The following is a 22,408-nucleotide window of genomic DNA, read 5'->3' as shown; positions in this document are numbered from 1 at the left end:
TGATGCTGGTAAAGATCAAGGGCAAGAAGAGAAGGGGAAGACAGAGGATGAGATGGTTGATAGCATCACTGACTCAATAGACATGAGTTAGAGTAACTCTGGGAGATGGTGACAGACAGGGAAGCCTGGCATGCTGCAGTTCATGAGGTCACAAAGGGTCAGACACGACTTAGTGACCAAACAACAGAAAGGTTATGTATCTTCACAAGTTTAGGGGCTTAACGTGAGAAGGGAGGGGACATTCTTCCTAGGTAGTGTGAGAGAATACCCTTCAACAGGAAGAAGACTTAGCTTCCTGAATAGAGTACATGTTTTTTTGTTTCTTTTTAATTTTTGTATTGATTTCTGCTATACACAAGGCAAATCAGCCATAATTATACATATATTCCCTCCCTCCCTTCCTCCCATCCCTTCCCTCCAGGTCATCACAGAGTGCCAGACTGGGTTCCCTGTGCTACGCAGCAACTTCTCACCAGCTATCATCCATCTTACACCTGATAGTGTATATATGTTGATGTATATAACAGAGAAATCTCTGTTCATCCTGAATGGAGTTAAACTTGGATTATATTTCGGCTCTCCTCTTCACTACTGTACCCAGGCTCCAGTCATTCTTTTTTATTGTACTATCTTATTAGTTAATTTTAATTTTTATTGGTATTTAGTTGCTGTTCAGTGTTGTGTTAGTTTCTGCTGTACAGTAAGTGAATCAGCAATGGTGGTGGTTTAGTCGTTAAGTCGTGTCCGGCTCTTGTAACCCATGGACTGTAGCCTGCCAGGCTCCTCTGTTCATGAGGTTCTCCAGGCAAGAAGCAAGAATGCTGGACTGGGTTGCCATTTCCTTCTCCAGGGGATCTTCCCAACCCTGGAATCGAACCCAGGTCTCCTGCATTTGCAGGCAGATTCTTTCCCAACTCGAATCACATATGTATACATATATCCCCTGCTTTTTGGATTTCCTTCCTAATTGCTCCAGTCATTTGGAAAAGACTCCCCATTCCTGTGCTTTCGTCCGGCTGTTGCCTTTTCCTTTCTTTGCCCAGCAGCATCCTGCTCATATGACAAGTCCCCTGTTCAGTGGCACTTCCTCTCAGAGGTCTTCTCTGACCCACAGGCGGAATTAGTCACTTCCCCCTGGGTGCTCCCACCATCCCTTGGAGTTTCTCTGTCATTCGAGCTGCATGTCCCGCTGGGTGCAATGAGTTGTCTGTCTCCTCTGTTCATGTGGGAGCTCTGTGAGCTCTGCGCTCATGTCTTAGTTCCCTTTGAGCAGTGCCTGAAACATCCTAGCCTCTTAGTAAATGCTTGCTGTTAGAAGAATCACTGTTGTTGTCTGCCCTTCATCACGTGCCTTCTGGACACCAACCAGTCTGCCATGTTTGATGACTCAGAGAGATCCAGACCATCTCTGAATGAATCATAAAATGTGACAACTGAAAGAGTTTCTTTGATAGATTTCTTCTTTTGTTAAATTAGACCCTATTAAAGTAGGCCAGATTTTAAAAGGACAGAAGTTTTACATAGTTACATAAATTAACATGAAAGAAAATTATAATAGCTTTTAAAAAATTTTTATTTATTTTTTATTTGAAGGATAATTGCTGAAAATTGTAAGAGCTTTTTAAAATGAGGCCAGCATTAAAAAAGGAAAATATATTATTTAATTCTGTTTTTTGGTAAGATGAAAGATATCAACATAATAACAACAGTACCATTTCAACTGATGAAGGAATTACTACGGCCTCAGTTTCCTCATTTCTGAGTTCCTTTCAGGTTTTGAACTTTTTTTGTACTATTCGTTTAGAGTATAAATAGCATGTATAATATGAAAAGCCTTTTATCTGAAAGTAAATGACAAGAAAATAAATTTATAGAAAGTTAATCACATCAAGAAACTATTCTTATAGATATATCCTTTGAAGTTAAATTTTTATATAATGATTATGCCATCTAGTGGTTCATTTTTTTTTAGTAATTTAAAATTATTTGTAACGTGGCTAAAAAAAGCACATGGCATAAAATCTATCACCTTAACCATTTTTAAGTTCTCAGTTCAGTAGTATTACGTATATTACATTGTCATGCAGATTTCAAAACCTTTTCCTCTTGTGAAAGGAAAACTCTATACCTATTGAACAACAACCCATTTCCCCTGCCCCTGCCCCAGCACTTTCTGTTCCCATGAATTTGACACCATTACCTCCTGTAAGAAAATGGTTACACTGAGCATGCCATCCAGCTGCCTTCTCTGTGAACCGTTGAGCATCACGTGGAGTTTTGCATCTTTTCAATGTGATGATCTCAAGCAGACATAGCATAGACCAGAAATGTGGATTTCTCTCTTCAGAATAATTTTCAGGAAAAAATAAAAAGAAGTTGCCCTCCTCTTGCCTTTCCTAAGAGGACGAAAGAAATTATGTCACCTTGTTCTCTGACTGACTCGTTAGGGAAGCTGCCACTGGCCTTGGTTTGGCCTGGCTTTGTGATTGATGAGAAAGGAGCTGCTGACTCTTTCACCCAGTCCTCCCAGCAAAACAGTAGGAATGGAGTCCGGTCACTGAGCAAAGCTAAGATGCATCCTTAAGATTTCTCTTAGCATCACTGAGACAGGCAATTTTTTTTTTTTTTTTTGTATATCACAGTATAGGATCCTGGCTTGGTATTTGACTAGTGGACCATTTGGAGATCCAAGTGCAGCTTAGAAATGAGAAGCTGAAACGTCTATAAACCTAAAGCCTTAGAGAGAACCTCAACTCAACATGTTCTCTCTCGTGCAGAGCACCAGCCTCCCTACATCATTGCAGTGTTGCCTCGATATGTGGAAATCCGAACATTTGAGCCGAGGCTTCTGGTCCAGAGCATTGAACTGCAAAGACCCCGTTTTATTACCTCGGGCGGGTAAGGAATTCCTTTCTTTACTGTAGCTGTCATCTTATTCCAAAACTTTAAAGTCATCTGGGTCATCATAAAGCTGGCCCTCTCTTGCTAATTCTCTTACCCCTGTCTCCAGATCAAACATTATCTATGTGGCCAGCAATCACTTTGTCTGGAGACTCATTCCAGTCCCCATGGCGACACAAATCCAACAGCTTCTCCAGGACAAGCAGTTTGAATTGGCTTTGCAGCTCGCAGTAAGTCTTTGTTTCTGATATGTGGATGTGAGTTTGCCTTCCTCGTCCCTCTTCAAGGGAGGTGATTTTGGTTTAGATGTTCATGTTTTGCTTGGACTGGAGGAGTAAGCACAGAGCTGAAAGTCGAAGGGCTTGGATTCAGAATCAGACCCTGCCATAAAAGTATCTGTGTAACTCTAAGTAATCTCACTGTCTCTGTCAAATGTAGAATGAATGCCAATTATACTAATAGTATTTCATTGAATTAATAGGACAGTAAAATAATTGAATAGATATGATATGGCCTTGAAAAATTAAAGACAATACAAACAGCAAAATAACAATTGTCATTGTCAAGGTTATAGTTTGGTTGAATGGAACAGCTCCAAAGCCTCTCAGAGTCCCTTTCACAAGTAGGCTCCTGGGCTTGGATAAGAAGGCCTTTTTTAGGTACTCTGAACCCACCTCAGGTTGCTGCCTTCAGCAGGGCCCCAGTCTTCATACTGTCACTCTCCTTGAATGTTCGCGTGGGACGTTACTCACACTCTTGGCTGAGTAGTGACCATGCTCTTCTTGCAGTGATGCTCTTATTGCCAACATGCTTCTTGAAGATTGACTTTCAAGTCTTGCCTTATTCTTTTAAACATCCCTAGTGGTGATTATTGTCATCTTGAAAGAGTGAATTTGAATTTATGAAACAACTGAAAGTCATCCTGAGCCTCACTTAGTCATTAAAACCAGACAGTGCTAATTTAGTAAGAGAAGTGATTGTTATATAAGTAATAGTAGGAAAACTTGGTTTTTAGAGTATCTTATAAATTATTTCTGAAAGGGAGACAGTGATCATAAATTTTGGAATACAAATGATTGTAATCATATGTGGTGGATACTTTTGAAGAGGAACTTTTATTTTGGGTGTATAAGTTCTAGACTGAAAACGAAAATCCAGTCTTAATTAGTTAGACACATTTACTATCCCATAGATTGTTTCTTTCTTGGGCCATTTAATTTTAGCATCTTATTGTTTTTTTCCCTACTCGTTTATTGCCCTAAATTATTTTGTTTTCATTTTTAAAATAATGAGTACCCATAAACCCACCACCTAACCCCCCCAAAAATAACTTCTGTAATTGGTACATCCCTCCCCATCCCATCCCTCTTCCTATGTTCCAGACACAGCCATTATCCTAACTTTGTGTTTTGTTGTTGTTCATCGCTAAGTCGTGTCCGACTCTTTGAGACCCCATGAACTGTGGCACACCAGGCTTCCCTGTCCTTCACCATCTCCCTGAGTTGGCTCAAATTCATGTCCATTGAGTCAGTGATGCCATCCAATCATCTCATCCTGTCATCCCCTTGTTCTGTTGCTCTCAGTCTTTCCAAGCCTCAGGGTCTTTTCCAATGAGTTGGCTCTTCACATCAGGTGACCAAAGTATTGGAGCTTTAGTTTCAGTACCAGTGCTTCCAGTGAATATTCAGGGTTGATTTCCTTTAGGATTAATTGATCTCCTTGCTGTCCAAGGAACTCTCAAGAGTCTGCTACAGCACCACAGTTCGAAAGCATCAATTCTTGGGTACTCAACCTTCTTTATGGTCCAGCTCTCACATCCATACATGACTAATGGAGAAGGGAATGGCAAACCACTTCAGTATTCTTGCCTTGAAAATCCCATGAACAGTATGAAAAGGCAAAAAGATATGACACTGAAAGATGAACCCCCCAAGTCAGTAGATGTCCAATATACTACTGAGGAAGAGTGGAGAAATTGCTCCAGAAAGAATGAAGAGGCTGAGCCAAAGCGGAAATGATGCCCACTTGTGGTTATATCTCTTGTTGAAAGTAAAGTCCAATCCTGTAAAAAGCAGTATTACATAGGAACCTGGAATGTTAGGTCCATAAATCAAAGTAAATTGGATGTGGTCAAACAGGAGATGGCAAGAGTGAACATCGACATTTTACGAATCAGTGAACTAAAATGGACAGGAATGTTAGTTGCTCAGTTGTGTCCGACAACGGGAATGGGCGAATTTAATTCAGATGGCCATTATATCTACTACTGTGGGCAAGAATCCCTTAGAAGAAGTGGAGTACCCCTCATGGTCAACAAAAGAATCCGAAATACAGTACTTGATTGCAGTCTCAAAAATGACAGAATGATCTAGGCTCATTTCCAAAGCAAACCATTCAACATCACAGTAATCCAAGTCTATGCCCCAACCACTAATGCTGAAGAAGATGAAGTTGAATGGTTCTATGAAGACCTACAAGACCTCCTAGAACTAACATCAAAAGAGATGTCCTTTTTATCATAGGGAACTGGGATGTAAAAGTAGGAAGTAAAGAAATACCTGGAGTAACAGGTAAGTTTGGCCTTGGAGTATAAAATGAAGCAGGGCAAAGGCTAACAGAGTTTTGCCAAGAGAATGCAAAATGATCATAGCAAACATTCTCTTTCAACAACACAAACGACGACTCTACACATGGACATCACCAGATGGTCCATACCAAAATCAGATTGATTATACTCTTTACAGCCAAAGATGGAGAAGCTCCATACAGTCAGCAAAAACAAGACCTGGAGCTGACTGTGGCTCAGATCATCAGCTCCTTATTGCAAAATTCAGACTCAAATTGAAGAAAGTAGGGAAAACCACTAGGCCATTTAGGTATGACCTAAATCAAATTCCTTATGATTATACAGTAGAGATGATGAATAGATTTAAGGGACTAGATCTGGTAGACAGAGTGCCTGAAGAATTATGGACGGGGGTTCGTAACATTGTATAGGAGGTGGTGACCAAAACCATTCCCAAGAAAAAGAAATGTAAGTAGGCAAGGTGGTTGTCTCAGGAAGCCTTACGAGTAGATGAGAAAAGAGAAGCAAAAGGCAAAGGAGAAAGGGAAGGATATACCCAACAGAATGCAGAGTTCCAGAGAATAGCAAGGAGAGATAAATAAAGTCTTCTTAAGTGAACCTTTGTGTTTATCATGCCCTTACATTTTTTTTGATAGTATTTTACATATATTTGTGTGCTTGAGTATGTGTCTAGTTTTTGAGCTTTATGAAAAAGGTATTATGTAGCACATGGCTTTTTCAGCATCCATTTTTCTTAACAGGAATGGCTTTTCAGTGTTCTTTCTGCTGCTGGTTGTCTGTTTCATCTTCGGTAGAGAAGAAAAAAGTGGGTTTGCTTTTTTCCCTTCTCTTCTCTAGGCCTGTACTTACTAGGTGTTCTGCTCTATGACAAAAGAAGGTTGCTTGATACCATCTTGGCTCTTGAGGAACCTGTCTCTCCTTTAAATTAATCAGAGGACATACACGAAACTTTCAGAGGGCAGTTACATACTGAACTTTGCTATTAGGCCAGAAAAAGAATCCTGAGGTTGGACTCTTTAAAGATAAGTCAGACCAGGAGCTTGAAACAGGGAGAGTTACAGAGCCTGGGGAAGTTATGAGTGAAAACAAGTGTGGAAACGAGTATTTCCAGGGCACTTGGAGTCTATTGTGACTGGCATGGAGGGTGTGGCTTGAATGTGTGGGAATAACCTAGGTAAGGAGACTGTGCCAGGCTTTGAGAGCCTTTAAAGCACCAAACAGGAGTGCTTAGCCCAAGCGCAGCCACGTGCTGATGGTGGCCTGGATTGGGGTGACAGCGACAGAAGAGGAAAAAAAAGGAAGGGAAAACGTGGAGAGACATTTTGAAGGAAGAAGTTAAATGTGGTAAAGATTGGCTAAGAAGGATATCAGAGGGGGACGGTTAAAGGAAGAAACAGATATTTGGCTTATGCTGTGAACAGGGCCTTTCCCAATCATGCCAGCTATGTTAAACATCTTCCATCCTTGGAGCACGCCATGCTCTCTGTCTGTCATTTTAGGGTCTTGCACAGTGCTGTCCTCTAGGCATCAGGTGTCCTCCCCTCCCCCATCTGTCACCTGCCAACCTCACCTGGCCAGCTCCAGCTCACCTTTGTGTCTCAGCTTACATTCCTCCTGGGAACCTTCCTGAACAGCCCACTGTTCACACTGGGCTGACCTGAACACCCCACCCACGTGGTTCTAGCATCACTCACTCTGCTTTGTTTTGATTTTTTTTCTTTAAACCCTAAACTTTATTCAGATTTCACTAAGTTTTCCCATTAATTGTCCCTTTTTCTGTTCCAGGTTCAAATCCAGAAATCACAAGGTATTTAGGTGGCACACATTCTTAGTGTCCTCTGACCTGTGGAAATTTCTTAGTCTTCCCTTGTTTTTCATGATCCTGATGGTTTTCAGGAGTACTGGTCAGGTATTTTGTAGAAGTCCTGTTGTGTTTTAATTGCATAGTTACTTAAGATTAGACTGTAAGGGCAATCTCTGAGGTCAGAGCCATGTGACTGCTTTATACCCTGTGGCATATACATGTTCCAGGATATCGTCTGATACCTGGTAGATATTGGTTGAGTGAGTGAGCGCCTACCTGTTTTACTGTCTTTTCAGGAAATGAAAGATGATTCCGACAGTGAAAAGCAGCAACAGATCCATCACATCAAGAACTTGTATGCCTTCAACCTCTTCTGCCAGAAGCGTTTCGATGAGTCCATGCAGGTCTTTGCTAAACTTGGCACAGGTAACAAGGGGGTATGGCCTCGGGATGAGCAACTAAACAGAGGGAGGGGAAGCTGGAAAGAATGGGGAGAAATGATATCAGACTTCCGAGAATGGGGAAAGTTAACCTCATCTAGATTGATCCTTGTACTTAACAGGATCCTGTGGGTGGCCATGTGACTATCTATTTACAGCCCTGATCTTATGACTCTGGTCTCATCCACATACACAGACTTCCAGTTTTCCAGGATGCTTTGCCCTTGCCATTAGAGGAAGGTAACAAAGTCATTGAAGACAACAGACATGTGTTTTATCATCTAGTAATCAGATTACTGACTGCAGTTCTAGACAAAAGTCACTGACTTGAGCCTAGAAGGATACAACAGTAGTTTTTTTTTTTTTTTTTGGCTACTCTGGGTTTTTGTTGTGGTGTGCAGGCTTCTTCTGGTTGCAGCACACAGGCTTCTCTAGGGTTGCTTGAATGTCCTTATGCAGAGTGACTGGCTTTTCCTGGAGTTGGTGATCCAAGAGACCTAGCCGGAAGCTTTAGTGCCTTTTAAGGTGATCACTTCTCCCCATGTTCTGTTGATTTACAAGGGCTTTCCAAGTTAGGGCAAAAGAACACACACTCCTCATGGTGGAGGGGTGTCAACATTACATAAAAGAAGCGTGTCAGGTTGGGTACATGTTGGTGTGTGCCATATTGCTTGTCATCCTTAAATCTGTTTCTCAAGATCAGAGGAATCTGGTTGGCCAGGATTAGATTTTCCCCCTTACTTGCATTATTCTCTTGTCAGTTATCCATGTCTGTTGTCCATTAATCAAATGAAATCCTATGTTTTTTTAAGCCAATCTGTGTGAATTAATTTCATATAATCAGCCTATTAGCTTCTGCCATATATTCTACCAGTGTATTCCATAGCCTGTTGCCTGGTGTTTTTGTTTTACTAATATTCCTTTACACACACACACACACACGGACACACACACTTTTTATTTTTTAACTCTAGTGATCTTTTCAACTTCACTGTCTTACCAGGTTTTCCTTTTTCTTCTTTGCTTTTAGTGAGTTAATGAATTTTCATTTTTAATTCTATATATGTCTTAGAGTCTTGCAATCATTGTAATGTTTTAGTGTTCAAAATATATGTGTATAGCTTGAGTTTTTATGAACTTAAGAGTCATTTAAAAAAAAGTCAATCTGGAACTTATTTGTAGTGATAGTCTCGTTTTAGTTTATCTTTAAATTGCTGTACTTCTATCTGGGGAATCGTGTTCACCTTCCATGTAGATCCTACCCATGTGATGGGCCTGTACCCAGACCTGCTGCCCACAGACTACAGGAAGCAGCTGCAGTATCCTAACCCACTGCCTGTGCTGTCTGGGGCTGAGCTGGAGAAGGCTCACTTAGCTCTGATTGACTACCTGACCCAGGTAGGTGTGATACCAAAGTATATGGAAGAGTTCGCCTGGGAGTTTCAGTACCTGCTTCTCTGTGGCAGGGAAGGGGGAGGCTTCTGTAATGCCACAGATGGTCCACAAGTGAACACTGCAGAAGTCTGAGGGGGGGCACATTTTTTCTGTTTCACCTCCTTGCTTAACAGTAGAAGCATATTTTGCTAAGTCACTTCAGTCTTTGCGGCCCCAAGGACTGTAGCCCGCCAGACTCCTCTGTCCATGGAATTCTCCAGGCAAGAATATTGGACTGGGTTGCCATTTCTTCCTTCACAGATCTTTCCAGCCCAGGGATTGAACCCATGTCTCTTAGGTCTCCTGCATTTGCTGTTGGGTTATAACAATAGAATAGAGCTCTTTTTTGCCAAATCCTGGTACCAGGAAGCATACTCTGTTCCTGGTAGATTCACACTAAGCTCTTATAGGAACTAAAAAGAGAAAAGTTTGATTGATTGAAAAGAATAAGCATTTTAAAGAACTTTTGGGGAACAGTTACACTTTTGGGAAAAAAATACCTGCTCTACACAGAAAACTTGGAAAATACAGAAAAGTATAAAATAAAAATAAAAAATCACTCATTGCTCCTACCACTCAGAGAAAAGTAACTAACATTTTAGTGTTGTCCTTCCAGAGTTTTATATGTACTTGTGAATAATTTTTGTTTATTTATTTATCAGATTTTTAAAATTGCAAATGGATATCAAGATATATACTGTTTCATAGCTTACTTTTAAAGCATTTAGCCATATATTAGGAAAGTCCTTCCCTGTCATTAAGTATTTTTCTATAACATGTTTTTTTAGAGGGAGTATTTAGACTTAAATTATTTCCAGTTTACTGTTACAGACAGATAAGTAAAATTTTCAGATCAGCACTAAAACTGATATCTCCATTGATGTCTCTGAACCCTAAATTTCCGTGCTTAAGGCTATTATTTATTTCCTGGGCACCCATTCAGAGTCAGTTGTTGTTCAGTCGCTAAGTCATGTCCTACTCTGCAACCGTGTGGACTGCAGCACGGCAGGCTTCCCTGTCCTTCACTATCTCTTGGAGTTTGCTCAGATTCATGTCCATTGAGCTGGTGATGCTGTCTAGCCATGTCATCCTTTCTGACTCAGAGTCAGAGAACTTATTAAAATTTTTTCCCATAAGTGTTCTGCAGACTTGTAAGGGGTATCCTGGAGGGGCATAAGTATTGCTAGGAAAATTGTAAGCCAGCTACCCACCACCTGCTTCTGGGTCAGTGGGTGTCCCACAGGTCCACCCAGGCATCTGTCGTCTTGGCACTTGCTTGACATCGGGCTCCATGGTTGGCTGGCAGCCTGCACAGAGCGCACTGGCTTGCCTCTGTCTGCACACTGCACAGTCCATGAGCCAAGTGAAAAGGCTCCCGGGGCAGAAAGCGTCCCAAGCATGTGGCATCACAGAAGACCCTCTAGTTCCAGTATCTTAGCTTTAGGACCCCGAGCACAGTCTTCCCTGACCTTCTCCATTGAGTTTGGAATGTGTGGAGGTAACTGATACCAGCCTTGTGCCAGCGAGATGGTAGAACAAATAAGACCATGGGCATTCCAGACACAAAATAGTACAAATTGAATGATTCCATTTATATGCAGTTTTAGAAAGCATACGTTCTCAGTTGCTAAGTCAGTCTGACTCTTTGCCACCCCATGGACTGTAGCTCACCAGGTTCCTCTGCTCATGGGATTTTCCAGGCAAGAATACTGGAGTGGGCCCTCCTCCAGGGGATCTTCCCAACCCAGGGATCAAACCTGTGTCTCCTGCATTGGCAGGTGGATTCTTTACCACTGAGTCACCTGGAAAGCCCATTTGAAGTTCTAAAATAGGGAAAGAGTAATCATTAGTGATAGAAGTCAGATCAGTTGTGTAGGGAATGGGTCAGATTCTTTGGGAGGAGCACAAGGGAACTTTAAAGGGTAATAGAAATGTTTTGTTCCTTGATTGGGGTGGAGGCTACATGCATGTATCTATCTGTCAAAGTGCATCTGATAGTATACTTTTCAGGGGTACATTTTATTGCATGTAACTCATACCTCAATAAAGTTGATTAAAAAAAAATAAAAACATGCCCTTTGGAATCTGACCCTAATTTGAAGTCGGCCTCTGTTACTAATGAGGTAGCTAACATCTGTGCCTTGGGTTCTTCACTTATAAAATGGGGCTAATAATACCTGTATTTGTTTTAGTTGTAAAATAGGATAAATCTATAAATTGCATGACACAGTGCCTAGTGTGTAGTAAATACTCAGTAGATCATCATTACTGTATCTGGTGGTTTGGTAGGCATCTATTTTTGATCCCTGATAAATGCCAGTGTGGGATCAGGGAGGATAGGTGCGAGCTGATTTGAAGGTATTTGGAATTGCCCAGTAGCTCAGATGATAAAGGAAGCTTTAAGCCTGGCCTTGACCCTGCATTTTTGCCCTTGGCAGAAACGAAGCCAGTTGGTAAAGAAGCTGAATGACTCAGACCACCAGTCTAGCACCTCGCCTCTCGTGGAAGGGACCCCTACCATCAAGTCCAAGAGGAAGCTGCTGCAGATCATTGACACCACCCTGCTCAAGTGCTACCTTCACGTGAGTTTTCAGCGCTCGGCTCCCTGCCGCCCTCCCGCCTGCCTAGCCCGGGATCCCTGCCACTAGTAAGAGTGAAGTATTTGATCTTAGGGACCTGACACCTGTGAGCTGCTTAGAATTGAGGGTTAAGATGAGATGTTGACCCAGAATCTTAGAATGGGCTGGTCTTCTCTCCCAAGACTGGGGTTGGTGCTGCAAGGTGAATAGGGACAGTTCCCCAAAGAAAATTTCCCCTTTCTTTACCCTCTTTCCCCCTACACACACACATACACACACACACACACACACACACACACACAAACACAGACAGTTCCCCAAAGAAAATTTCCCCTTTCTTTACCCTCTTTCCCCCTACACACACAGGCGCGCGCGCACACACACACACACAGGCGCGCGCGCGCACACACACACACACACACACACACTCTTAAAAAACGTTGTGTGAAAGAGCATAAATGCTATGAAAGCTCCTACCTGTAGCCCTGGAAAGGGTTGATTGCTCTCTCTTGCTTGTGTAACACGCCTGGTGTTTCAGCCTGAAGCAGGCCTGGGCTGAGAGAGGATGGGCCTCCCCAGGAAGTAGTTCCTGCTGAAGTCCTGCCTCTCTTGCAGACGAACGTGGCCCTCGTGGCCCCCTTGCTCCGTCTGGAGAACAATCACTGCCACATTGAAGAGAGCGAGCACGTGCTGAAGAAGGCTCACAAGTACAGCGAGCTGATCATCCTGTACGAGAAGAAGGGGCTCCACGAGAAAGGTAACCGGGGCAGGGGTCACCTGTGATTAGAGGGTCTCTTGTATTTTGACAGGGGGAAACCTACTGAGGTGTTTGTTGTTACTGAATCACATCCGGCTGCTCACTGCTTGAAAATCAATACACAAGAGAGAGGCAAATATTACAAAGGAAAGTTGATTTTAATGAGAATGCTGGCAATCTGGGGAGATGGTAGACCCAGAGTCCCCCAAAAACCCATCTGAAGATTTTCAAAGCTCAGCCATGAAAGCTTTGGGGATAGAGAGTCAGAGTCCCCCCACCCCACACTGTGTGTGGGCATGTAGACTTCTTGTGATTTTTCTTTAGCCACTATCTTGTTCACAGGATCGCTGAAGGGGAAGCTAGGGAGGCGATCTGGTCATCTGTTTTTACTTAGTCTGCATTTCTACTTCTTTGAAAGAAACAAGTTAGGCAAAGTACTTTGTGATCACAAGATCTGGAAGGTGGGCGAGAGCTGGAGATGAGTAAGTGTATAGGTGCCTGGTTTAACATTAGAGGCAAGACAGAGGGGCCTGCTGCAAAGCCCTCTTTCCTGCTGAAAGCTGTGTGCAGTGTGATGACTCTCCAAGGAGATACGCCTTCTGGAAGGGGCTCATGACCTTATTCTTGGGCTTCATGGCCAGCTCTGCAGGTGCTGGTGGACCAGTCCAAGAAAGCAAATTCCCCTCTGAAAGGCCATGAGCGGACAGTGCAGTACCTGCAACATCTGGGTGAGTCCAGCCCCTGGAAGGAGCAAGGGGAGGGGATTGTGTTCAAGTGAACCTGACCTCTCTCCCTTCCTGATTCTGGCTGGTCATTCCCCTCCCTCCCTTGTGTTCGTTCACCCAGCTGGGTTCCTCCGGGGATGAAAGTCCCCCCAGTGGTGGGACCACAACAGCCCCTTGGTGTGTAGCCAGTCTGGTAGGTCCAAGCATCCCTGAGTGACTGGACAGAGCTAACTTCTCTGGATGATAAATCCTGGGCAACCTGGGCACCTGCCTTCCTGGTCCTGTGGGCAGAGTGGGTGGACTTCACCTGCCGACAAGTCTTCCTTTTCCCTCTAGGCACAGAAAATCTGCATTTAATTTTTTCCTACTCAGTGTGGGTGCTGAGAGACTTTCCAGAGGATGGCCTGAAGGTAGGATCACAGAGTCCCTTGGATTTATTGGGTACCATGGTCGGTTCTGATTTTATTTTAGACAGTTGTGGGTGGAGGGGTAGGAAGGGTTTGTGCAGTTCTCTGGTGTTTCCAAGACTGGGACACATGGGACAGCGGTGGAGTGCAGTAGAAAGAGCCTGGTGTGGATGCCAGGGGACCTAGTCTGCCCCACACCGACTGGCCACAGATGCCCTTCCCGCCTCAGTGTCTGTCCATGTGACCCTATGCTTGTGTGCATGTGTGTTTGGAAGGATTGCCATCAGGTGGTTCTGCTGCTGGAACTCAGGTTTTATTCCAACAGATATTTACTGAGGACCTCCCAGAGGTGGAGGCTCTGCCACGAGACCGAGTGCTGGGCTTCTTAGTGGAGAATTTTAAGGGTCTGGCTATTCCTTACCTGGTAAGATATTTTTTGATCTGAACTAAAAAGTTTCAGTCAAACCCAGGATCTATGACCACAAGAGACAGTGATTAGCCAGTTCAGATTAGGGTTTGTGTCCCTTGGAGATTGGAAGGACTGTAAAAGAAGAGGGTTCTTTTAGTCTTCTCTGAAGACAGCCCAGTAGACCAAGCTTTTTCATGCTACCTTCTAAACCTAGGTGACGTACAGAGAGATAAAAGAGAAGGAGAGAAACTGTTGGAGAAAAACATATCAGAGCCACATTTGTACAGCCAGACTTAACTGTGACCGCAGGATGACTAAATCAGTCCTAAGTACCAAAATGTAACTATTTAACCTTAATTGCATGGGCTGATTTGGATGATTATGAGACAGAATTAATAAAGGAGCTTAGATTGGAAATTGAGACGCTAATTCCTGATATTGCTGGGTTGTAGGAGAACTATCCCATGGTAATCTTAATTAGGGGACAATCTGGATGGGACCTTTTGGGCCTTAAAAATGTGAGGGAGCCTGGATGAATGGGCTGGGCCATGCCGCAGCACGGAGGGTACCAGGCAGACCTGTATCTCTCCCCAGGAACATGTCATCCACGTTTGGGAGGAGACCGGCTCTCGGTTCCACAACTGCCTGATCCAGCTGTACTGCGAGAAGGTGCAAGGTCTGATGAAGGAGTATCTCCTGTCCTTCCCTGCAGGTACCAGTTCGCGGCATGCAGGGTGGCCCCAGGCCTTAGAGGTGAGCTGGGACCCGAGGGGACCATGGGTGGGGTAGAGAAGCAGACTTTCTCTGCAGGCCCGGGTGGGCAGGAAGAGCCTCGGAGGCCCCAAGGCAGCTAAGCGACCCTACAGGTGAGACTTGGGGGCTGGTGTCTGGATCTGGGCATCTCTGAGCCTCCCTGGGCATCACCTATGGAGGAGGGGGAGTAGATCTGTATGCAGAGTGACAGCTGAGCTGATAAGGAACAGGTTTGTCTACCAGAGTGCTTCTCTAAGCAGCTTGGTGGGCTTTTTTTCTCAAGCTGATGTTTTGGGGCCATACTGAGACCATAAACTAAGAGAAGGCCTACTGGAAAGCATCATGGAGGCGCTTTCTAATCATGGCGGTGACATTGAACCCCATCCCCTTCATTTTTTCTTGATGACACCACACATTGCTGCCTAACAGCATCCTTTCATGTTGAGCATGGTTTCTTTTAAAGGCAAAGCTCCAGTCCCTGCTGGTGAAGAGGAAGGAGAGCTGGGAGAATACCGACAGAAGCTCCTTATGTTCTTGGAAATTTCCAGCTACTATGACCCAGGCCGGCTCATCTGTGATTTTCCTTTTGATGGTGGGTGTCTGGCTTAGGTCCAGAGCCACTTTAGCAGGAGATAATGCAAAAATGGATCCTTCCCTTATACCAGTTCCCCAGCCCTCCCAAAAGTTGGGCCTAGGAAAAACCATGTGTTTCAGGCCTGTGCTCCTATTCTGTCCTCTCTGAAGACTCACTTTTGAACCATGATTAAGAGAAGTCTCTTTTGGGTGTGAACCACATGCTAATTGTTAACCAGGTTGAAACCTGTTTGTTGCTTCAGTACTTGTTGGCCAAGTTCCTTGTTTAGCAGTTTCTGTAATCTGGAATAATTTGTCTGAAAAAGACGTAAGTCTGGCTGATGTATAAGCTCCATGAGAGCAGAGACCAGGTGTCTGCTTCCCTTGGCTGAAGCGCCTGGCACATTGTAAGTGCTTATTATGCATTTAGCTGATGGTCAGGTATTGTTCTTCCATTTAGAAATGATCACAGAAAAAGATGAGATAAAATACTACCTAAACTAGTCCCCTCCCTCCTCCCTTTTAAAAATTTTAGTAATTTTCTCCTTGAAAAAGATCCCGAGTAATAAAAATATTTTTTCCCAATATCCATCCCTCTAATAGCTTAGCCCCTGGCCTTGGGCTTGCCTGGTCATGGTGATGGTTTCTTACACTCTTTCCACCCCCCCGCCCCCAGGCCTCTTGGAAGAACGTGCTCTCCTGCTGGGACGCATGGGGAAACACGAACAAGCTCTCTTCATCTACGTGCACATCCTGAAAGACACAAGGATGGCTGAAGAGTACGTCGACCCTGCCATCCCACCTCCCAAGGGTCTAAAAGAGGCCCTGCAGAGAGATGAGAGGCTGAGAAAGCCACCCCTGCACTTGCAGCTGAAGCGAGGTCACCTCGTGTGCCGGCCCCCGATTGTGCTGTCATTAGGCTGCTCAGGCAGCATCCATGCCCTTTCTCTACATGTGACCTTGTCTGATCACTCTCTCCCTTACAGGTACTGCCACAAGCATTATGACCAAAACAAAGATGGCAACAAAGATGTAAGTAGTTGGCCCCAGGGAGCACATACGCACTGCACTGCCCCTCTTAACATAGCTAACGCCCTCTGGTTTGGGCCACAGGTGACACTGGCAGGAATTGCTGACATGACAGGGCATGGGTTAGGGCACTGATTGATTTTGCGCACCCGTGCTGAGAGAGCGGCAGGGTGACCGCAGTCTTGGTTTGCTTGGGGTGGCTCTGGCGTAGTCTGTTGTCATCCGTGTGATTATTTGTAGTGCCCCTGCTGCTTTACTCTTAAGACAGTCTCAACTTGTACAATAAATTTCCTGGTCAGCCTGTTGAGAAGGAACATCTGATGGTTCTTACAAGGTGCCCACGTGTGCTCTGCATAAATTCCATGTGGATCTGTCAATGTGTAGAGATATTTTACATGGCCACTGGTGGCAGTGGTGGGGGGTGGGGTTTGCTCCCCGAATCTAGGAGGTAGAGGCCAGAGTTGCTGCTTATCAATGCACAGCACAGCCCAGAATATTGAGTGAGAGGCTGAGAAACACTGTGGTGTGGGTCCAGTAGGAGATGCAGCAGCTCATCTTGGGCTCATCCTTACCGGCTTATACGTGGCAGAGTCTCAGCCTTCAAAGCCAAAGGAAATGAGGGGTCTCTTGGAGTCATTTTGTTAACAGTATAATGCTAAACAATACAAGGCATTTGGTTCTTTTTTCTCTCTCAGAAAGAACATGATCTTTAATTTTTTTAATAATTTATTTCTATTTATTTGACTGCACCCGGTCTTAGTTGCTGCACTTGGGATCGTTGATCTTCACTGCAGCGTGCAGGATCTTTTGTTGTGGCTTATGAACTCTTAGTTGCAGCATGTGTGATCTAGTTCCCTGACCAGGGATCAAACTTGGGCCCTCTGCATTGGGAGTGTGGCATCTTAGCCACTGGACTACCCAGGAAGTCCCACACAACCTTTAATTTTTGACATCTTCAGTCAACGGACTTGACAAAATTTATTAAAAGGTGAAAAATACTGCGTTTTAAAGTTCCTCCAGACCAGCCCTCTTGCCTTTAAGTGTGGTCATGCTGAGGGTTCGGGGAGGGTTGCTGCCGGCCTGACGCGTGCGTGGCTTGTTGTGTATGAGACAGGTGTATCTGTCCCTGCTCCGGATGTACCTGTCACCCCCCAGCGTGCACTGCCTGGGGCCGATCAAGCTGGAACTGCTGGAGCCACAAGCCAACCTCCAAGCCGCCCTGCAGGTCCTGGAGCTACACCACAGCAAGCTGGACACCACCAAGGTCAGCAGCTCTCCTCGCAGAGTCAGAGGGCGCAAATGGGGAATGTGGAACCACAGGAGGGGCTGGCAGGAGGGAGGGGGTCTGAGGGCTCCATGACGTCAGGCGTTTCCTCCGTCTCACTCCTGTCCCACCTCTCCTTGTTCCTGTCTCTCTTCCCGTCCCCAGGCCATCAACCTGCTGCCCGCGAACACTCAGATTAACGACATACGCATCTTTCTGGAGAAGGTCTTAGAAGAGAATGCCCAGAAGAAACGGTTCAACCAAGTGCTCAAGAACCTTCTCCATGCAGAGTTCCTGAGGGTACGCGCCTTCCCGATGCAAGTGAAGGCTTGTCCTTTCACGTGCGAGGCCGTTGCCACTCCCACTTAAGCCTCGCTTAAGGCCGTTGCCTTAAGCCTGTCCCCTGAGACAGAGGCAGAGCTGGGTGCTTTGTAACTCTGTGGCTCAAACTGATTGGTAACCAGCTGGGCATGTAGCCACAGGTGTTTCAGTTAGGGAGCCCCTGTGGGCTGGGAGGTGAGACAGTGCCGGCCCCTTCTCCTGTCCCTGCCAGACAGCGGGACCTCCCCGCCACTCTCTCTGCTCCCAGGTCCAGGAAGAGCGCATTCTACACCAGCAGGTGAAGTGCATCATCACGGAGGAGAAGGTGTGCATGGTGTGTAAGAAGAAGATTGGGAACAGGTGAGTCTCACCTATAGCTTGCTCAGGGTAGATTTCCGCCCCTTAACCCAAGAGGAAGGAGCAGCTGAGAGCTATCTGGGCCACTTTTAGTGCTTGAGCCTCCAGAGGGCGGGCCGTGTTTTCTGGTGTGTCTGTGAGGTGGGGGTGCTTTGAGAATTTAAAGGCCTGAAATGTGTAGTAGGGGGCTCTTGACTTCTTGCTCATAAAGCCCTTCTCCTCTGGTTGCTTAACATTGACATGTACCACGGGGTTTTTGAGAGCTGTATGTGAGCAGGAGGTCCTTATCTTTTAAAGATACACCTCTGAAAGAAGAAAAAGGTCTTTCAGCCTGCTGCCTCCTGAGTAAAATCCTGAAGCAGCATCATTCTGTTTTAAGGCATATACTCTAGTTAGTGCTGCTTCCTCCAAGGAAGTGATTTGTCCTTTTACTTCTAGGGCTGGAAGAATGCTTTCCTTCAGAAAGACCCACTGCCCTTTGTTAGAGTTAGCCCACAGTTTGTTCTGATGAGCAGCTGGTGCTCAGTAAGCCGCTGCTGAGCCAGGCTGGTGCATTGCTCTGTCTGGCTGTGTGTTACACTCTGCTGACAGTAGGAAATATCCCCTGCTACTGGAGGCTATCATACCAAGTGGAATAAGTCAGGAAGAGGAAAGACAAGTACCACTTCAGTGGGGAATCTAAAATCTGGCACAGATGAACTTATCTGCAAGACAGAAATAGACCTACAGACATAGAGATCAGATTTGTGGTTACCAGAGGGCAGTCGGGGAGGGAGTGAGATGGACTGGGAGTTTAGGGTTGATAAATGCAAACTATTATATTTAGAATGGATAAACAAGGTCCTAGTGTATGGCACAGTGAGCTATATCCAATTTCCTGGCATAAACCATAATGGAAAAGAATATAAAAGAAGAAGGTGTATATGTGCACAGCTCAGCCACTTTGCTATACAGCAGAGATAGGTACATTATAAATCAACTATATTTCAGTAAATTTTTTTTATTTAATAAATTAAAAAAAAAAAATTCCCCATGCAATTGAATGGCGTGGACCTCATCCTCTGTTCGGATATGTGGCCGAGATGGTGGCCACACTGCCCTTTATGGTTAGAGTAGGTAGCTTCTGGGGTGGCTCCTGGTAAGGTGCCTTTTCCAGTAAGAACTTGTCTTCTCTTAGAGGCAGTCCTCACTCCTAGGTCATTTTCCTTCCCTGCAGCGCATTTGCAAGATACCCCAATGGGGTGGTCGTGCATTACTTCTGCTCCAAAGAGGTCAACCCGGCTGACACCTGAGCCCAGCAGGCTGAGGACTGAGCAGCGGACAGCTCGGCCACCCCAGAGGGGAGAGCCCTGGCCTTGGGGATCGGGACTGCTGCCACCACCAGGTGTCTCCCCATTTGGACACTGGCTCCCTTGAGCCCTGGAACATTTCTGAATTATTCAGACTTGTGTTCTGACATTGCCAGATTTTTGATAGAAAAAGGAATTAGTTACACCTTTTATACCATTATGTTGCAGGCAGTTTCGGAGAATTGGATACCTGCTTGGACAGAAAGAGATGGAAAGGGCACCATCCTGCCTTTGCATTCCAGTCACCCAAATATGGAAACTTATCTCAAGTGTTTGAAACCCTCCTGGGGGTTCTTTATTCAGTTTTCCATTAGGATGCACGTAGGACTTCACAGGAGCCTTCAGCTCGGCTGCCTGGAGTTCCTTGAGCAGAGAAGCCCCAGAGCCCCTCTGACTGCAGAGGCCGGACGGGTCCGCCCTCTAGGTAACGCTGGTCACTTCGTAGTTGCTGACCCTGCATCCCCTCACCCGTGTCCCCAATCAACTCTTGATTTTTCAGTCTCCTTCTCTTTCTATTTATTTTCTTCCTTTATCTCTCCCCTCACTGCTCCACCCAGGCTTTCTCTCCCATTTTCCTGACACCAGGAATTTTGAACAAGGTAAAATGAGAAGCAAGAGGAAGTCCTGATTTCTAGGAATACATTGATAACTGACTGTCACGTGTGTTGTAAATAGAATCTCCTTGGACCATACACTCCATGCCCAGAGGCTTAGAAGAGCATCGTTCTCAGGGCCGAGTGTGACAGTAGCTCTCAGGGTGGGCTGCCCTGGGTTGTGACCTCTTGGCAGATGTCTGCAGAGGCTCCTGCTCCAGGTTCATCCTCTAGCCCCCCAGAGCAGGTTGGTTTAGGCTTGCTGAGCAGAGTGCTTCGTGCTTGGGGCGCCTTTCTCTTTCCAGCCCATGTCGTCCGCCCACTTTGGCCTGGCCATCGTTCTCCAGCTTTGTTTTGCAAGAGTTGGAGAATTGCGCTGGGACGTGGGTGATAGGGGGATCCCTGCTGCACACGGGAAACGATCAGATCAGAAACTGACAATGACGATGTTAGGTGTGCTTATGCGGGGCTCGGGGACAGCCGAGAATGCTGCTGGGGCGCAGGAGTCGTGACAAAACTCACCACCAAACTTGGGGGAGCCCTTGTTCAGGGGAGACCCCGTCTCCCATAGGGCCCCAGAACCCACAGGCGGAGTCCCCAGCACTGCATGCTGAGGACACACAGGGAGAGCGCCCTGTATCCTGTCCTCCTTGGGGGCTTTCAGATTCACCGCGACCCCAGAGTCTGACAGCTTCGAGGGTAGGTTTCAGCGCCCGATACTGACACTGCTCTGGTGGCCTGTCCTTGACATGCCGAGATCCTTTTTAAACCGCAGCATCGTGCTGTTTGGGGCCTGTGTTGTAGCCTGACTTGCTGGTGATGTACATGAGGCTCCTCCCAGGCACACCAGCCATGGAGGGTCTGAAGGGACAAAAGTAAGAGCCGTCAACATTGTTCACAGAGATGGGGGACCCTGCTCAGGTTTGGGAGGCCGAACAGCGCATCACAAGATCCACATCCCACTGGCCATGCCCCTGCTAAGAAGCAGGGCCGCCCTGGGCCCCATTTGCACCAGTTCTGAGCACCAGGCTGAGTTTCCTTTGGAGCAGCAGCCGAAACTGGCCCCAGCCCACACGCCCTGCCTTCCTGGCCTCCATGTGTGCACCTCCCGTTCCCACCACCTGTGTGGCACACGTGTTTGAAGCAATAGAATAAAAAATGTGTGTTTCCTTCCCTGCTGGAATGTATAAACGACCCAGTTTTCCCAAACTCCATTCTCCTGCCCTAGACTCTCTGCCCTCCACAGAGGTGTGGCGAAGGCTGGAGATGAACGCACTATGGTGAGGACTGGCAAAGCTCTCATAATAAACATCATGAAGTAAGAAACTAAGCCTGTCTCTGTCTGGGTCTCTTTTTTTCCCCCCCTCTTTCCTGTGGAATTTGGTAAAAATAACAATGAGATGCCAATTTAAGAATCAAGATCTTGGTGGTCCAGTAGTTAAGAACCTGCCTGCCAATGCAAGGAACACAGGTTTGATCTCTGGTCCAGGAAGATCCCACATGCTGTGGAGCATGAAACTAAGCCCATGTGCCAAAACTGCTGAGCCCACACGCTGCAACTACTGAAGCCTGAGCATCGCAACAAGAGAAGCCCACACACCACAACTAGAGAGTAGCAGTGAAGACCCAGTGCAGCCATAAATAAATAATTTTTTAAATTAAAAACTATAGCTTAAAAAATTATTTTAAAAAGAACAGACTAATCCAATTAGTGACTAAGGAAAAAAAAAATCATTGTAACACTGTCTTGATCTGTGTTGTCCAGTTCAGCTAGTGTGTAGCTGCTGTATTGACAGCACACATGGAGAACATATCGCAAAGTGTCAGTAGGCACACTGCAGCTCTAGCTGATCCAGACTGCTTCCCCTTCACATGTTAGGGCCTCGTGCCTCTTCCTGCAGCTGAGAGTGACTGGGAGGCGCATGGTGGGTGTGGAATTGGTGGGAGTAAGGAACTGAGGGATGTTTGAGAAGTGAAGAAATGTGGGTCCACTTTGGCCAGCTCCAAGACAGCAGTCTGTTCTTTATGTGTCCTTCTCAAGAGCCATCTCTGGCCATCCTGAGTTCTCTCTGGAAATGAAAAACATCTGGGACTAAGAGGTTTGACTTTGTTGAGACATGGGACCG

The 22,408-nt window shown here is 45.6% G+C and overlaps 1 protein-coding gene across 1 annotated transcript in view; it reads left to right on the top strand.

Annotated features, from left to right (window-relative positions):
- The window catches only part of VPS39 (VPS39 subunit of HOPS complex), a 45,322-nt gene extending 23,710 nt beyond the window's left edge, over positions 1 to 21,612 (top strand). The window contains exons 9-25 of the mRNA XM_020906806.2: positions 2,778 to 2,898; positions 3,011 to 3,131; positions 7,589 to 7,718; positions 8,988 to 9,130; positions 11,605 to 11,748; positions 12,361 to 12,502; positions 13,144 to 13,230; positions 13,564 to 13,637; positions 13,960 to 14,058; positions 14,638 to 14,755; positions 15,260 to 15,388; positions 16,046 to 16,148; positions 16,356 to 16,401; positions 17,513 to 17,662; positions 17,828 to 17,962; positions 18,252 to 18,343; positions 19,557 to 21,612. Of these exons, the coding sequence (XP_020762465.1) occupies positions 2,778 to 2,898; positions 3,011 to 3,131; positions 7,589 to 7,718; positions 8,988 to 9,130; positions 11,605 to 11,748; positions 12,361 to 12,502; positions 13,144 to 13,230; positions 13,564 to 13,637; positions 13,960 to 14,058; positions 14,638 to 14,755; positions 15,260 to 15,388; positions 16,046 to 16,148; positions 16,356 to 16,401; positions 17,513 to 17,662; positions 17,828 to 17,962; positions 18,252 to 18,343; positions 19,557 to 19,632 (1,910 nt within the window). The 3' untranslated portion in view covers positions 19,633 to 21,612. The remainder of the gene's footprint in view (positions 1 to 2,777; positions 2,899 to 3,010; positions 3,132 to 7,588; positions 7,719 to 8,987; positions 9,131 to 11,604; positions 11,749 to 12,360; positions 12,503 to 13,143; positions 13,231 to 13,563; positions 13,638 to 13,959; positions 14,059 to 14,637; positions 14,756 to 15,259; positions 15,389 to 16,045; positions 16,149 to 16,355; positions 16,402 to 17,512; positions 17,663 to 17,827; positions 17,963 to 18,251; positions 18,344 to 19,556) is intronic.
- Positions 21,613 to 22,408: the final 796 nt, after the last annotated feature.

This window comes from Odocoileus virginianus, chromosome 6, assembly GCF_023699985.2.
Source record: "Odocoileus virginianus isolate 20LAN1187 ecotype Illinois chromosome 6, Ovbor_1.2, whole genome shotgun sequence".
NCBI classification, from domain to species: Eukaryota; Metazoa; Chordata; class Mammalia; order Artiodactyla; family Cervidae; genus Odocoileus; species Odocoileus virginianus.
The sequence above is the reverse complement of the archived record's forward strand: the minus strand, read 5'-3'. Positions and strand labels throughout refer to the sequence as shown.